We start from the raw sequence: 17084 nt of genomic DNA, 5'->3' as shown, positions 1-17084 counted from the left end.
TTGCGCTCGGTCGCAATTCGCAATGCTTTCGAGTTACGGGGCCCTGATGACCCGTCATACGTACAGACGAGAGTTTACACTGTCAGGTCGTTTTTTTTAAATCCAACTTTGTTTTTGGCATCGGGACTCTTATAATGTTATACCTGTAACTGCTTGACAATTTGAAAGGTAAGCAGAAAGCAGCCTTAATCAACAATTTCAGAATATTTGCAATTTATTTCAAAAAGTCGGCATTGGTTAGGTGATTCATGAACACCTGAAATACTGCCAACATTATCTTTATCGTCACTACTTACAGTAAATCCTTTTCAGTAATCCACTTAGACAGGATCAAGTGTTACTAATGGACCTTTCCCCAGATAATGACGCGCATATGCATGCACCAAGTATGTTATGTACGTTAAAAGCGATACTGCAACACAAACTTTCATAATTCATTCATTCTTTCTTCTTTTTTTTTTAAAGATTCAAATTATAACCACTTATGCTGACACTTTTCTAGTTAACACATCGCTTGGATACATGGAAAAATATTTGAACCAAGTCATTTCTGAATATTATGCAAAAACAATATCATTACCTACTTGTACAAAATAATTTGCAAGTGTTCACAAGTACTCTGTCCTCGCGTAGACTCAATGGAATGTTTGAAACAGCGGTGGGTGTCACATATTTTGTACCGATATACATAGGTTAAAAATGATAAACTAATGATAAACTAAAGCAATACCGTCAGAGAGATGCATGGATACCATATGACGCCTATTGATCGCTTTTGACTCTGTTCACCCAATATCATAAAGTTATATATGTAATTTTCGCCCTTTTCGCTCCTTTCAATTACCAATTTTTTGGTCTTTTTTTTTAATTCGTCGCCTCCACAAGGATTCATTATCACACTTCACCGTAACATGTCTGTAGACATGTCATTTTTTTGTTGCTTCCTTTGCAGTTAATCCAATTTTCACTTTATAAACTTAGTAAATGAAGTCGCATATTGCCAATCAATTAACTCACAGACTTCACGCTGCTAAAAACCCTACACTTATGCTTTTCAGCTCTGAGTGTTATATTGTAACAGTATGTATGTCAACCATTACTTGAATATGGCGTAGAGATAAGGAGGTTAAATTATTTTTAAAAATACTTCAGCCTACAAGTTCTCATTTGCAGGACTCTTATTCTAGAGCGTTACTTCGCTGTAATATGGACGAACAAAGTGTAACACCTTTCTGTTTGGCCTGACGTTTCAACCCTCTACCAGAGCCGCAGAATAACTGAGCGCACGTTTCTCCACGGTGGGGAAATGTGCAATAAATTAGCCAGAGACGTTATCTGTAAATTTCTAGTAAAAAAATCAATCTGTGGCCCTGGTATAGGGTATGACGTTTTCATTATAATCGCCTAAATACTTGCTAACTACTTTAGCCCATCGCCCACGTAAGCCGATTGACGGAAAGCATGTTGAAAAGATCATGAATTTGTAATTAAATAATATAATTGTAAATAATAGGTAAGAAAATATGCTTCAATTAGAAATATGATATATTTGTGTGCAACTTGAAACATATAATTATAAACGATACTGATAAGAACCATTGCGTAGTTAATGAAAAATAATAACCTACCATGAAAGAATCTTATGGACAAAAATGTCTTCAACCTTCATGAAAACAACTGTGTTATATTAATACATTAATTCAGACCACTAAAAAATCCTTGTTTATACTTTCATGTGGGTCAGCACCATTTCTTCTTTTGATTAATATTTATTAATGTCAGTGACCATTCACAAGAGAAACATATTTTGAGAACTAGGTAATACAAATAAAATATCAAACACAATAATAAGATCTACTATCATACTCAAATAAATTAAAGGAGCCTGTTACCAGGGCCCGGCACTATTATAGCTCATACTCTGAAAATAAGATTTCTTTTCAAACTCCTATAAATAAAACTTATCTCGATGTCTCACTACCAAATATCATTTTACAGAAGATGAAATGTAAAGCAGGTAATCAGAACAAATAAGATATTTTCATTTTCTCATATTTTGGTCACTTAAGGTAATCCTTATATTCAAGATGGAATGACTGCAGTTTATCAATGACATATCATGCTGTAGAAAATTGTGCTCAGCTGTCTAAGAGGGCAAGCAAATAAAGTTATTAAAAATAAGTAGACATTAAGATTGCTACATATAATTGATCTTCAAACATTGAAATGGTATTTTCAAGCTAAAATATATATTTCTAACCATGTTTATTTACAAAATAATGTTAACATGCAGTTGTCAGAGAGCATGGTTATGAAAGTTAACAGTTCAGCAGTCTCTCTCCTTATAAATATAAATATTATATAAAAAAAAAAAAAAAAAGGACCATGCATGGGAAGCTGTTTAGCATTTCATTATCACTGTTCCATCACTCTTTGTTTATAAATATAAATAAGCTTTTCTTTTGCGTGTTAATAAGCATGTCTTGATAACAAATACTCTAACAATTCTGCTAAATGTTTACTTCTCTTCCACTCTCCTCAATGATCTTGCAGAACTCATAAATAGGACTCTGAATACAAAGACGAAAAGGGGGCATTTGTGGTTTACCATTCTGACTCACCCCCAGTCCCTCCCCCCCCCCCCCCCCCGCCCCCTCACAGTCCACACCATGGCACTACATACAACCAAACTGATGAAGGGCAAGCAATTACACACAACAACTTTTCAAACTGGCTGCCTTCTTTCTCCTTCTAGATATATGAAAATACAGCAGAACTATAATCCCGGTGGCCACAAAGTAGACCAGCACGCATAGAGATAAATCCACGGAGGTGAAGTTCCAGGAGCCTGGGACCCGTTGTCCTGGTAAATGACGCGTCTCGAGCTCTTGTTCTCGAAGTCTCTGTATTCTGTCATTTCTAATTTTTGCCTCAGTCTCCATGGCCTGTTGTTTTTGTCTTCTAATGGCCTGTAGCTTAGCCAACTCCTGCTTTTGTTCTCTGCTGTCTACCATGGCCTGGCCCCTACTTTTCTCTGTGTCCCCTAGGTCCATTATAATATTTTGCTTGCCATATAAAAGTTTTAAAAATTTCAATACCTCTTTTCTGTCCCAAATTTTCATATCTTTGTTAAATGGAGAACTTGGAGTACTATGATGACAACTTGGGCAGGTTTCGTAAGTGGGAAACTGAATTTTTGGATGTTTGGGGTCCTCCGTTAGGTCTCCATGGAGTCTCTTGTTAGCTTTATTGTGGGCCTCCCACATCCACATGATGCCATAATTGATATCACCAACCCCTTTTTCCAGCTTGGAAGACATGTATTTGAAGTTCTTTCCACACTCTCGACAGCCAAAGAAACGTGTGATGTAGCCATCCATGGCAAATAATACCTCAGCAGCCTCAAAGTCTTCATCTGAAATGTACAAAATAATCAGTTTTATTGGTTTTAATTATCAATAACATTTAACAATGAAGAAATGGAGCATTTGTTTGCAGTTAAATCAAAAAGATTCCCTACAAAAGGAAAAACAATTAATACATATGCCTCTGATGATATCTTTCAAGGGTAATCCCCTCCTTCCAAACAATTACCTCATATAATAATAATAGAAACAATAACAATAAGTTACATTATCTGACCTTTCTTTTTTTTTTTAGTGTAATACCTGTAAGAGCATTTCAAAACATCAATAATGTAACAGCCAATTCCTTAAAGCATGAACCAATATTCATTTTTGTTAATTAGATATTTATTATAATTTCTATGCTCTAGTCATGCAAGTTGGCATGAAGCACATTCAACATACGTGGCTCTTTAAAATATCAAACAATATCCATTAGGTTAATGAGACTTTTTATAATAATCCATAAAGCACCATTGTACTGATTAAGTCATAGTAATAATCACTTGAGATGCATCTTCAAATGTTTAAAATCTTCTGAACTCATTGTGCAATATGGCTTCCAAAACAGAACTTGAAAATATGATGGCACAAGATCTCTTAAACAGGAGCAAAGTGTTTTCTTTTATACAGGTTTATTTCAACTCTTTCCAGGCTCCAATGGGTATAAACAAAAATAATTGCAACTAAAAGAATTGCCATATTATCAGCCATGAAAAACACTGCCTACATTACTGGCATGAAAGAAATGTAGTTTACAAAGACCAAAAGTGAAAAAAAGATCAATACCACACAACCCTGAACTTCTAGGTATTATTAATTAAAGGCTCAAGATAAGAGACTTTCAACAGAAAGACAATGAAGCTAATTGATGTGCCTTTGTAAGGTATTAGCTATAAATTCCAGGAACTCTTTAACTCATGTAGGACACTTATCTTTGTGCAGTCACACCATATGGCAGTGAAGTGCTCTTGCTGATTTGCAAAGCCAACTTTATGGATTTTGTGCTAGGCGAGATAAGATATGACAACTGAAGTGAGAAATACACACAATTTTAATTGTTTCACAAAGCTCTTTCCATTAAATCACCTACTAGTACAGACTGGCACATATCTTCTAAAATAGGAGCAACTGATTACCTTATTTTAAAGATCTGGTTTTAACAATGTAAAACAGAAATACTAAAAACTGTGAATGATGTGTACGGGGTGGGGGGGGGTGGGGGGTGGGGGGGTGGGGGTGGGGGGGGTCTGACTCTATTCTTGACTTCTGACGCTTTGAAATTTGACTATTTTAGGTATAATATATTAACTTAAAGTTGCCTGCGGTAAGAACTGGTTTTACATAATTTTACCTGCAGCAGGTCGACAGGTGGTAGATTTAAGCTTGCTCTTTTATAACATTCTCAATTATGAAAGAATCACAGCTCACACAGTTATCCAGTCAAATTTCTGTACTTGGGCGTAATTTGACAAAGAATCACAAAAATCCTGCTTATCTTATATTATCAGCCTGATCACTCACAAGTGTTGATGCAAGTTATCTAGAAGCACACATATCACTTATTTCACAAGGAGAAGTGTTAAAAAAAAAATGGCTGCAGCTTTCACAGGCAACTTACGCAACTACAGACTACAGATTTGTCAATGGTACAAAGTCAGAAAATCAAATATCTTCCATATTCTCTAACAATGGTTTATTTACGGGCATGAGCACTGTGGTTCGCCTTTCAAAAAAGTAAATTCAATAATAACCTTACCAGAGGTTTCTGTTCAAAAACACTTAATGTGTTGAGACAAAAGAACCTTAAAATATTTTCTGCTACGACAAGCAATTATACGACTGCCATTTATTTAATTTTTCAAATTACCACACAATTTGTCTCCACCTACATGCCCTAATTTGTCTCATACTAGCATTTAAAGGTTATGCCAAACGTGCAAGATAATTTGACTACCTGTAACAAAAGAAGACCCGTTAAATGTTTTAATTTTACATTCTGCATTTGGCTTACACAGCATCCTGCCAGAGAATAAAGATAAGCTGTAGTGAATTCAGGTACCTGGGGCTCATTTAACATCACATGGAGATGGCTAGATCCATTTTCCCATAGGAAGCACCTTTAACGAGTTCAACTTCCATAAAAACCATTCTAAATGGATTCTTATTAAAAGTCCATTGTGTTACACTGTTGCCTACAGTGACATGAAGTGTTATGTAAAATAATTACCTTATAATGATGAGCAGGTGGTGTTACAGTAAATGAATCTTGTCCAAGTAATAATGGGGTACACAGCACACCTGAATATTTTCTGTTATTGCGTTTTTTTACCATTATAAAAGTGGTGGAAGCATCAGATATGTGTTACAAAAGACGACTAAGATTGTGACAACGGTGACGATGCTGCCTTCTGCTAAGCATTATATGGGAATTATCTACATTTACTTCCCTAGAATTAAAAAAAAAAATGCTTGTGAAATATAATTCTAAAACTGAAATATTATGTGTATAATTAAGATATGATAAAATTATATAGATAAAGTATGGTGATGATGGGCTCTATATCCTATACCTTAAAGCCCCTGTTACGCTGGACTTAAGCTTACCACCACTTGGAGAAAAGCGCTTACAAACAGATGACACCTGATCTGTCATGACTCTGTCAGCATGCAGCATGTCTAACTTAACAGCATATTACATAATAAAGATAAATCCCACCAGACTTCACTGTGATGCTGATTAATAAAATCTTGGTAATATTCCCAGTTATTAAATCTATGTATATATTTATTACAAAAGGAGTTCAGATATAAATTTTAAAGAGAAAGGAACCCAAACTTCATGGATATGTAAAATCTTAATCTAAATTGATATCAGTGAAGGTGCACCTGTGCAGAAAGGGGTCTGGAAAAATATAATGCTGGGTGAAAGACATCAACTAAATTTCTGCTAATACTTTAAAACTTCTCCGGTCATAACAACCAAGAATTAATAAGTTGAAGAATGGCTGAGCAGAGAGGGTCTACAAAAATATACTCAGATTACTGAATCGCTACTTAAGCCCCCTTTACACTGGATGGCATCCTTTCTACGCCCAGGAGTACGGCCCGTTTGAGAGTGTAAAAATACTTGTCAACAACTGGCTGATCATTGAGCATTCATTCTGCAACCAAAGCAATGCTTGTGTCTCCTTTCTATGACCACAGCGATGCCAGTTTCATGGTCGCACAAAGGACGCAAAAAGGACACTGTCCAGTGTAAAGGGGGTTCTACCCACAGAATAATGCCATGGAAAAGAGAACTTACTGTCTAGGTTGACATCCACAGCCTGTACTGATAATACATGAAACAGGGTCCAGAGTCCACAAGGATAGCCCCTGTACTTCTCTGCACTCCCCTGGCAGGCAACCCACTTGGTCACTTCTGGCAGGTAAGCATCCTTAGTCTAGAACAGAAATGAAATTGAATTATTTATTTATTTATTTATTTATTTTTATTTTCTGTAAATAACATTACTATTGTCTCACTTCTAAATTCATGAGTTGCATTCATTGTTTATGATGGTCAGTTTTTAAAACTGTTAAGTTTTAAAACTTAACTAATTGTTTGAGTTTTTAACAAATTTTGGTTTTCTAAAACCAGTGGTTCTGAAAATAATATACATTTTCTGGTAATCAACCACTCAATTTTATAATGTAAAAATACTCAATAAATGTATAACTATTTAAGAGACCTCCTTTTTGTGAACCATTAGGTTTCTTTATATAATATTACTTGTTAGCCTTATCCTTTATCACAAGCACCATCTGTCTTAAAAGAAAGTGTGAAAATAATTTAATGAAAATCACTACAAAAACACATGGTCCCTTAGCATTCTATTACAAAGAAATAACAAGTTCTTCCCAATCATGGCTCTTAATGGTTTAACCTTTGTTTTGCATGCTATATGTATTTGGTCACCCACCTTAAGTTCCTTAACCTTAGCTTCCCACTCTTTGTCTGTGACCTGTCCACTGACACTCTGCATCCATTTATTTAGTGACCACAGGTACTTGACCACATGGGGCTGTCCAGGGAAATACTGAAATAGATGAACAAAGGCCAATAAAATGTTGCTTAATATTAACTTCTCTTGAATGGCATCCTATAATGTAAACTATGAGATTAGACTTATATTAAATCAATTATGGAAGGCTCTCTGCCTGGTTAACTGGATATGCCGGATGGTTGGATTTCTTTTACAAATAGCATCTTTTGAGAACAGAAAGATTTTCACAGACATGTGCAGTTACTGTATCTCTACAAGATGATATGTGATGAATTCTTAAAGATGCAGCAAATGCAAGATTGTAGGTTTCTAATTACACTTTTCAAGTGTTTTGCATTGTCCCATTACCACAGAGACCTTGTCATGTATCCTAACAGTCCACATATAAATGTGTATCAAGTTTTATTTTCATTCAAACACACGCACACACACTCATAAAAAAACAAAACAAAACAAAACAAAAAAAAAAAAAAAAAAAAAAAACACGTCAAAATCACTACTGACAGTAACTACAAACAGGAGAAGAAATGTACTAGTACATCAATAAAAAGAACTGCATTCGGTTCCTCTGCAAAGCATAATAAAATGATCTTTGCAATGGAAAGTTACTTTCTTATAATTAATAGTAGTACACACCATGTGCTGTATGTCACAGTATTAGAAGTGATATATACCTTGGACAAAACACTGACATATGACTTCAATGCTGCCAGATCTTCACCTTTCACCACTTTAAAGTTGCAAATCTCTTTTCTAAATGAGTAATGAAGGGTGGACTCCAAATCTTGCATATATACTCTCAACCTACAAACAAAAAAGAAAAAAAAGATCTAGGAGTCAATAATAGTATGACACATAATAAATACTTGACAAATCTTTTCCCCAAGAAATGTGGCCAAATGGCACACCTGCTTACATAAGTTACTGATCTTATACCTACCATCATCTGGGGAAGCAGACAATTTTGACCAAGATAAAGATGGTCACTACCTCATAACAATTGCTTACAACATTAATGTGGAATGGTTAGCCAATTATCAAAAATAAAAATAAAAACAAATGATTTAGAATAAATAAAGAAAATGATAGAATTTTAGTGTCCACATGAAAATGCTTACATTCTTTTCTTACTGAGAAAAGTAATGACTTATTCAGGCTAAACTAATAGTGTGTCTTTGTTGTGATGGGCACCTACCCAGCATCAATAAGAAGTAAACTGCCATCATCCTTTTGAACCTCTCCTTCTTCTTCCTCCTCATCTATGCCAGCTAGGTTATACAGTTCTCGAATGAATACAAGACTCTTTGTTTCTCCTCTAATAAACAAAAAAGATGAGATAAATGTGCCAGTTGGTCTACCTTCTTTCTCTTAAGTAGAAAATAGTCAGGAATGAATAGTAACTGTAAGCTGCAGTTCCCATATGCTCTGAGGCAGTGTTGGATTATAAAATCTTTTGAAATTTGGCTAGTGAAAGTATTGATAACAAATGTGAAGTTGAAATAAAGCTGTATTAGTAAATTCAAAGTATGAAGCATACACGTTATAATTTTGTACCATTGCTTTAACTCTATCTGGTGAACTATGAGTATCAACTGTAACAATGATGCAATCAAGATAACTCAAACCATACTAAGAGTAACATTTCAACCTACAGTGCTAGTTCTGAGTAGCTCCCAGTTTTGTCAAGGTGAACAAGTGCTGGCAGACTGTCTACTTGAATCTTCCTCATATCCTGCTTTAGCATACGCCGCACGATTATCTTCTCACGGTATGGCAAGACAGAGAGGATCACCTGATGACACAAGATTGAAATATAATACAATGCATTCAACATGTTAACTATATTTATTCTCTAACTACAATTAATCATATTGTTTAGGGTTAGGAGCCATGTTTAAAACACACTGCTTTAAGAATAAAGTAATTTTTCTTCAATCAACAGCTTAATTTTGAAATAGTTAACCTCAAATATTTTGTTGTCTAACAGGACATCTTCATCAGGGAATGATTGTTATGATGAGACATTGAACTATTGGAGGTAAACTATTTAAGCTCTTGACAGAAAAAAATACTTTATTCTTACAACATAACACAGCTGATGAAATTCTTCTCTGACACAGTCACTGCTTTAAGAGTGAAGCAAATTGGTAAAGAAGAGGAGGGGGGGGGGGGGTAGTCAATCACTGTGTCACACCTGTTATCTTGCTACCATGCAATGGTTGTAAAAAGACTTAAGTGGTATGATCTGGGAAATCTCTGATCATGATCAAAAATGTCATCTGATGGATTCAGGGGTCCAACTGTGTTGTGAAAATATGTATCACTTAAAGGGATAATAACTCTTTGTTTTGGCCAAAAAATGAATTTTCCTGGAGTAAACAACAATTTTCCCATACTTACCAATGGTTAATGAATCCATTTTTAAATTCAAAGTTAGTCCCTGGTTTTTTTCTAAAAAGTTTGGTTTTTTGTTAAAATCTCTTAAGAGATTATAACAGAGTACAGCCATCAATGGAGGTCACGTGATCTGAAGACAAGCTCAGATATCAGAATAATAGCTATAACTGCCGTTTTTGTGGTAAAACAGAATATATTATATTTCTATGAGTTGTTCACAATGTTTTTATTGTGAAATATAGATATCATACGAAGAGTTATTATCCCTTTAATGTGCAGTCAGAGAAGAAAGCAGACATTTAAAAATATTTAAATATACCAGCACAAAAGCCGTGCAGCTCTGTATAGGGGTTATCAAATACAACACACATATATCTATATAAATTACAAATACCTTCATCCCTTTTCCATATAAAAACAAGATGGGAATTAATTGACAGAAGAGAATTGGAGGTTTTTATATTGTCTTGGAAGACATTCATCAATAACAAAGACCCCATTTCCAGAGATTAGATCGATCTACTTTAGATCGATCTACTTTAGATCGACCTTACTCCCTGGGGGTTCATGCTAAATAGCTGTCAGCCGAGCGGACACGAAAGTTAATTACCCCCTTACAGCTTGTAGTTGGCGGGACGGACATTTAAGCCGGATTATCTGACAGCAATCTAGTGAGACTCCCCGCGGGGATAGATCGATCTAAAAGCTTTGGGAATACAGCCAAAGACAGCATGATGACCTCTCTGTGTGCTCTTACCTCCTGCCCAACATATGAACCTTCTTCTTCAAACAATACAGCCGTCACCATCTTCTGATCCTTCTCTGTATCTCCAAGATCTTTCCAGACACTCTGCATACTCCTGAAACATCAATTTATTTTTATTACTCCAAGACAGAGTGATTATGATTAAAAACAGAGCAAGAAATGAGATTAATTATAATTATTATTATCACAATCTGATCAAGACAGTCTTATTTTCTAATTCATATTCAATTGATCTTACATAAAAAGTACAAATTCAACAAGTGAAAATGAATTTTCATATAAGAACAAGGCAGCAAAGCTGTCAAATGTACAGACAAAAAAACAGAAAATAAAGATGCAAATAAGTGAAATATTAAATTTTCACAAAAAACTGTTAAATTGCCAGAAAAATTCACCAAACAGACTGCGTTGCCTATTGAAGCTGTATGTTAGACCCATGTTTCTTTCCTGTAAGTTTGAGAACAGTAAGTGACATGATTTCCCTTAAATGGTCATCATAGGAGCAGTGCACAAAATAGGGGTTTCTTCAAATTTTGATGCAACATTACATAATGTTTAACAGCATAATGACAATCAAATGTTATTAATAAAATATTAGTAACATGGACATTCAGAAAATGTGACAAGCAAAAGTCTTCAGGATCATGGAACTTTAAAGTCACACCTTGAAAATGCCAATATGTGAAAAATTAAATTTTCACAAAAAACTGTTTAACTGCCAAAAAAAAAAAAAAAAAAAAAAAAAAAAAAATACCAAACAGACTGCATTGCCTACTGAAGCTGTATTTTAGTCCCATGTTTCTTTCCTGTAAGTTTGAGAACAGTAAGTGACATGATTTTCCTTAAATGGTCATCATGGAAGCAGTGCCCAAAATAGGGGTTTCTTCAAATTTTGATGCAATATTACATAATGTTTAACAGCTTAATGACCATCAATTTTTAATTATAAAATATTTGTATCACAGATATTCAGAAAATGTGACTAGCAAAGGTCTTCAGGCCCATGGAACTTCAAAGTCACACCTTGAAAATGCCAAAATGTAAACAAGACAGCACTGTTCTGAAATGGGTTTATTTCCATTTTTAACACTTTTTTAACATAAAACAAAATAAACATTTTACTGCCATTTTTATATGACCAACTAAGAAAATTGATGAGATGGGAAAAGTATCAATAGAACAGTGTTAAATGTCCAATTTCCTCCATTCTGAGATTCTGAACATAGTGGATGATTGAATCTGACAAACTGCAATGATATGAGTTTATTTCCATTTTTGACACTTTATTACACAATACATGATAACAAGTTTACCATGTCTTTTACATAATCAACTAACAATGTTGTAAAGATGCAGGAAATATCAAACAAACACTTTTAGGCATCTTATTAGTTAAATAATGAGACTGTTAACATGCCTAATAATTGAATCTGAGGAAATGTGAAAAAACAGTATAACTTCTAAAATAATGGCCCGATTATGCTGATTTTTGAACTCAACCTGCGTTTTAGTAAGATTGACCACTCCTGTGAGTATAATTACAATTGGCCAATCCGTTTTCCTTATATTGTGTTATCAGTGTTGCATTTATATTGAAAATAGTGAAAAAACAGCATAAATTCCCTAAAAATGGCCTGATCATGCTGATTTTCGAACTTGACCTGCGTATTATGAATATTCATCAGTTCTGTAAGTTTCAAGTCAAAAGGTAAAATGGTTTTCCACTTATCGTGTTATCGGTGCTGCATATATGCTGAAAAAAGTGAAAAAACAGCATAAATTCCCTAAAAGTGACCCGATCATGCTGATTTTCGAACTTGACCTGCGTATTATAAATATTCATCAGTTCTGTAAGTTTCAAGTCAAAAGGTAAAATGGTTTTCCACTTATCCTGTTATCGGTGCTGCATATATGCTGAAAAAAGTGAAAAAACAGCATAAATTCCCTAAAAGTGACCCGATCATGCTGATTTTCGAACTTGACCTGCGTATTATGAATATTCATCAGTTCTGTAAGTTTCAAGTCAAAAGGTAAAATGGTTTTCCACTTATCGTGTTATCGGTGCTGCATATATGCTGAAAAAAGTGAAAAAACAGCATAAATTCCCTAAAAGTGACCCGATCATGCTGATTTTCGAACTTGACCTGCGTATTATGAATATTCATCAGTTCTGCAAGTTTCAAGTCAAAAGGTAAAATGGTTTTCCACTTATTGTGTTATCGGTAAAAGTGCACGGCGACGGCGACGGCGACGACAGACGCAGATGATGGCTATATGTACAGACACATCTGTGTCTGTACATAAAAATGCCCACTAACAAAAACACCTTACCTTATTGGCAGAAGCCAAGGCCACTTGGATTTTAAATCTCTCTGTCTGTTAATGTGGTCCACCATAGCGTGGCGTATAGTTTGGTCATCTTGACTGCCATTAAAAACCCTGCCAAGGTCTCCACTTTTGGAATGTAAGTCGAAGAACTAAAATGAGAACCAAAAAACATTTAAAAATTCACATTTATTCCTCACACTATATTATGAATCAAAATCCACTTCTGAATTATAGTAAAAAAAAAAAAAAAGTAAAAATTGTGGGGTGTAGAACATGCATTTTTTCACATGTTCCTCCACATTGTAACTAATATCTTTATGTCTTTGAATGCAATCTCTACTGTCCTAGCTTAAAACAGAACCAGTTTGAAATCATCCAGCATGATGACACCTGCCTTCAAGAAGCCTTTATCACCTCAAACAAAAAGATATATAATGACATTTAACATGTATTATATTTATAAAGACGGGCTGATTGACTACAAGGACTGCTGACACACCACTATTTCCAATCACCACTATTTATCTACACTATATTGCCCGTGCAACAACTCACCAAGATTTTGAAGCTCTATCCTCCAAGTTTGCTAAATCCATAATATAATTGTGCGCATTAAATCTTTACAGACTTATATCCATATTTTTACATTGAATATACTTCTGACATTATCAAGTTCTTAAGAAAGCTACAGCTAAATACTGTAGGGTGTTCATTGACAAATGATGTTTGTTGACACTCTACAATACATATAAGCAACTTTCCCCTTGTCCACTTTCATCTGTATGTCATATTCAAACTTCAAATGTCAACACACATGTCCAGTTAGCTAATTTCATAATTCTTTTGTTATTTTTAATTTAAATCAAATTAAATTTAAATCTCATTCACGTCAATATATTTTCCACTCACCTTAATTGTGGGATACATATCAATCCCATATTCTTTGCAGAGAGCTGTATTGTAATCCTGAGCACAGTCAACTGCACCTACCCTTATCACTTGCCGCCAGCCTATGAAGATAAAAGATAAAATAGTAAAAAATATTTCTTTGCACAACCATGTATATTCATCTCAAGTGGAATTTCTTAAATGTTTCTGTCTTTCAAAAGTTAAAAATGTATTATCCAATCTTTTCCATGTTATTACCAACAAATCAATATTGTTGGTTATGTAGCATAAATTAAAAAGTAAACTGACATGGGTTGGGGAGGGGGCAGAAAAACATATTATTGATATTTAGTTATTAGGTACAACAGAATGGATTTTCAAATTTGCTTCAACCTTTATGATCCGTACAAATACACTGTCATCAGAAAAATTATCTATATAGCAGCTTACAGCAGTTCAAATAATGTTCCCAGTTTAAATGATGAGATACAGGAACATGAAATTCTTATCAAAACCATAATGTCATATCTTACTGTTAACATCAAATGATAAATTCTGATATCTGGGCCTATGGATAATGTAAAAATTACGTATTGTCGCTAATGCATTCACAAACTGTATCACCTACTGGGGTACTGTGAAAAGTTTAGTACAAGGCACATGTACATGATATGCCTTACCAGCTACCAAAAGATGCACAGTGTAAAACAATGAGACAGCTGTATCAGCAATAAACAGTCATAATACATCATTTTATACTGCTTATGTGGATTTATTCGCTCAGAGCATAATACAAAATGGTGGTATGTTTTATATGGACGGTACGTGACTGAAATCACACGTGATCAATCATAAATTACTAGTAGCACTACAAAACAATATTGCTCAGTGGGAAGCACACCAAATCAAAGGAAATTAATCGATTTAAACATTGCCTCATTTTCTGCACGAAAAAGGCAAAGAAATCAAAGTAGCACGACACATAAAGTTTATCTACCTTTCACAAACTGTGCCACTTTCAAATAAGTCGGCGCAAACCGTACACAATGTCCACACCAGCTGCTGTAAAATTCCACCATCCATGTGTTATCAGAGTTAGGGACAGTGTCTTTAAAGTTTGAGCCTGTGAGAACTGTCACAGGGCCATTTTCTGAATACAGTCCGCCTTTATTCTCCTGTGCTGTAGGGACAAAAACTAAAAAAATTACAAAAATCCAGGATAAACAGGTGCCCGTGTCCACCATCTTGTTACGTCATCACCGACTCTGACTTTTCAAGACTCCTGGCACAGTAGAGTGCCATAACAGATTGTGGTCTGCGCAGGTCTGCGCCCAAAGTCAGATTGGCTCCTAATTAATATACCGGTATAACATGCCCCATTAGTGAACTAAATAAATAAATAAATAAATAAAAAACTCTTGGTGATTTTTCGGTGAATTTGGTTAAAAAATACTGAACCAGTTTTGATTAGTTTGATGGTTTCAGCTTTATCATTTTTCAATTTAGGCGCTTTTTATGGAGAATGTGTGAAATATGAAAAAAAAAAAAAAAAATCATACTGTGTACATACACTGTAGTAAGCACATAATCTGCAGCAGTGTCCCTAGGCTGCAGGTACATTACATTAGTAAACACACTCACTGTAGCATTCTAGTGGTGTCTTTGTTGCCTCATTTATAATGATTAATCGCAATTAAAACTGAAATTTTCTTCATTGAAATTCTTTGTACAGTGTAAAAGCTGGTGGTAAGACTGCATTCCTTTAAAATAAATCCACATAAAAAATCAAGCAAAGAAAAAAATGCTGTGATGAAGCACACATTCAAGTACATCTTTTACATGTTCCTAAATAGGACGAAAGAGAATAGGCCTACGATTCGCCAGGTATGTTCATATAGACATATACAGCTTGAGGAGAAGGGGCATTTATCACTTATATATAACTAAATGGTCTTCATAATTTACTATTGATTTATGGGAGCATTGTTGCTTTTCATTTTACTTTGCATCGAAAGTCTGAGGAAGTAGGCCCTATGACCCCATTCCCAGAGATTAGATCGATCTACGTTAGATCGACCTAACTCCCTGGGGGTTCACGCTAAATAGCTATCAGCCGAGCGGGCACGAAAGTTAATTAACCCCTTACAGCTTGTAGTAGGCGGGACGGACATTTAAGCCGGATTATCTGACAGTAATCTAGTGAGACTCCCCGCGGGGATAAATCGATCTAAAAGCTCTGGGAATACGCCCTGTAATTCATTGTTGGCCTCCCCCAAAAGATACAAACTATGTGGTGAACGAATGCCAATGAATTAACATAATGGCCAAGTTGAAGCCGAGAAGATCTCTAAATTAAATATGATGTTTAATCATTAAAAATGTTAATTTATGCCCTACTAACATTGACCAGTGATTGATGTGACTCTTGAGTTGGGAGTGTTGCCACATAGGACTTAAATAACTACTATTGCGTGCAAATGATGAATAAAACGTGACTTTTTAGAAAACACAGAAGTAATTCCTTTAAACACCTTGCTGGAAAAAATGGGGAAATAGTAGGCCTACAGTCTATTAAGTGAAATTGTCATTTTTGGTTTCGGGATTGTCTAATTGCCATGGCAGCCATTTTACATTAATCACTTAAAAAATGGACAGTGCAAATTCTACCAGTAAATAAATAAATTAAATGTCATCAGGCCAATCAATGGTTATATGTATGACTTCTAGCTGTAGGTCTCTACTGTGGAACCAAAATGGCTATAAAATCAGTATGGCGTAAATGTGTTATAACCTTGGACAGCGCTTACCTATAAAATCAATGGGAACCGGACCCCACATCAGCTACATGTGTATCATTATCATTCATGACACTGGGTGTTTTATAAAAAATCCCAACGACCCTAATTCACCTTTGATACACACACACACTCACACACACACACACACACACACACACACACACACACACACTGATAACCGAACGAAAAAGTTGACCGAACCCTGAGTTCAGAATAACAATATGCCCATAGGTGGCCCCCTTTTATAAAAATATTCGGGTAAACATTCAAATATGCTGAGTATATATGGCTCAGTCCGGTAAGAAAGAAAAAACATCATGTACCTGTTCAAGTTCGTACAAAAAGATATTGCGTTAGTTTAAACACAATCGTTTATTATCATTTACTTGTGTAACAGATGTTTTATTTGTGTTCTAACCTCATGAGGGCCACGGGCGAAGATGAATTTTTATGT

At 34.9% G+C, this 17084-nt stretch overlaps 1 protein-coding gene across 1 annotated transcript; it reads right to left on the bottom strand.

Annotated features, from left to right (window-relative positions):
- Nucleotides 1-196: 196 nt before the first annotated feature.
- On the bottom strand, nucleotides 197-15111 carry LOC106181288 (sulfhydryl oxidase 2). Its single transcript, XM_013565614.2, has 10 exons — nucleotides 14830-15111; nucleotides 13854-13954; nucleotides 12948-13093; nucleotides 10608-10710; nucleotides 9106-9245; nucleotides 8649-8768; nucleotides 8128-8257; nucleotides 7370-7486; nucleotides 6712-6850; nucleotides 197-3415 (listed from the first exon to the last, which is right to left on the bottom strand). Exons 1-10 carry the CDS (start codon nucleotides 15074-15076, stop codon nucleotides 2709-2711), a joined length of 1950 nt encoding a protein of 649 aa, XP_013421068.2. The 5' UTR covers nucleotides 15077-15111; the 3' UTR covers nucleotides 197-2708.
- Between the last annotated feature and the right edge of the window lie 1973 nt (nucleotides 15112-17084).

The sequence above is a fragment of the Lingula anatina genome, chromosome 3, assembly GCF_051362555.1.
Source record: "Lingula anatina isolate TDL-2025a chromosome 3, LinAna3.0, whole genome shotgun sequence".
Classification (NCBI taxonomy): Eukaryota; Metazoa; Brachiopoda; class Lingulata; order Lingulida; family Lingulidae; genus Lingula; species Lingula anatina.
Note: the sequence above shows the minus strand (reverse complement) of the source record. Positions and strands in the feature narration are given on the sequence as shown.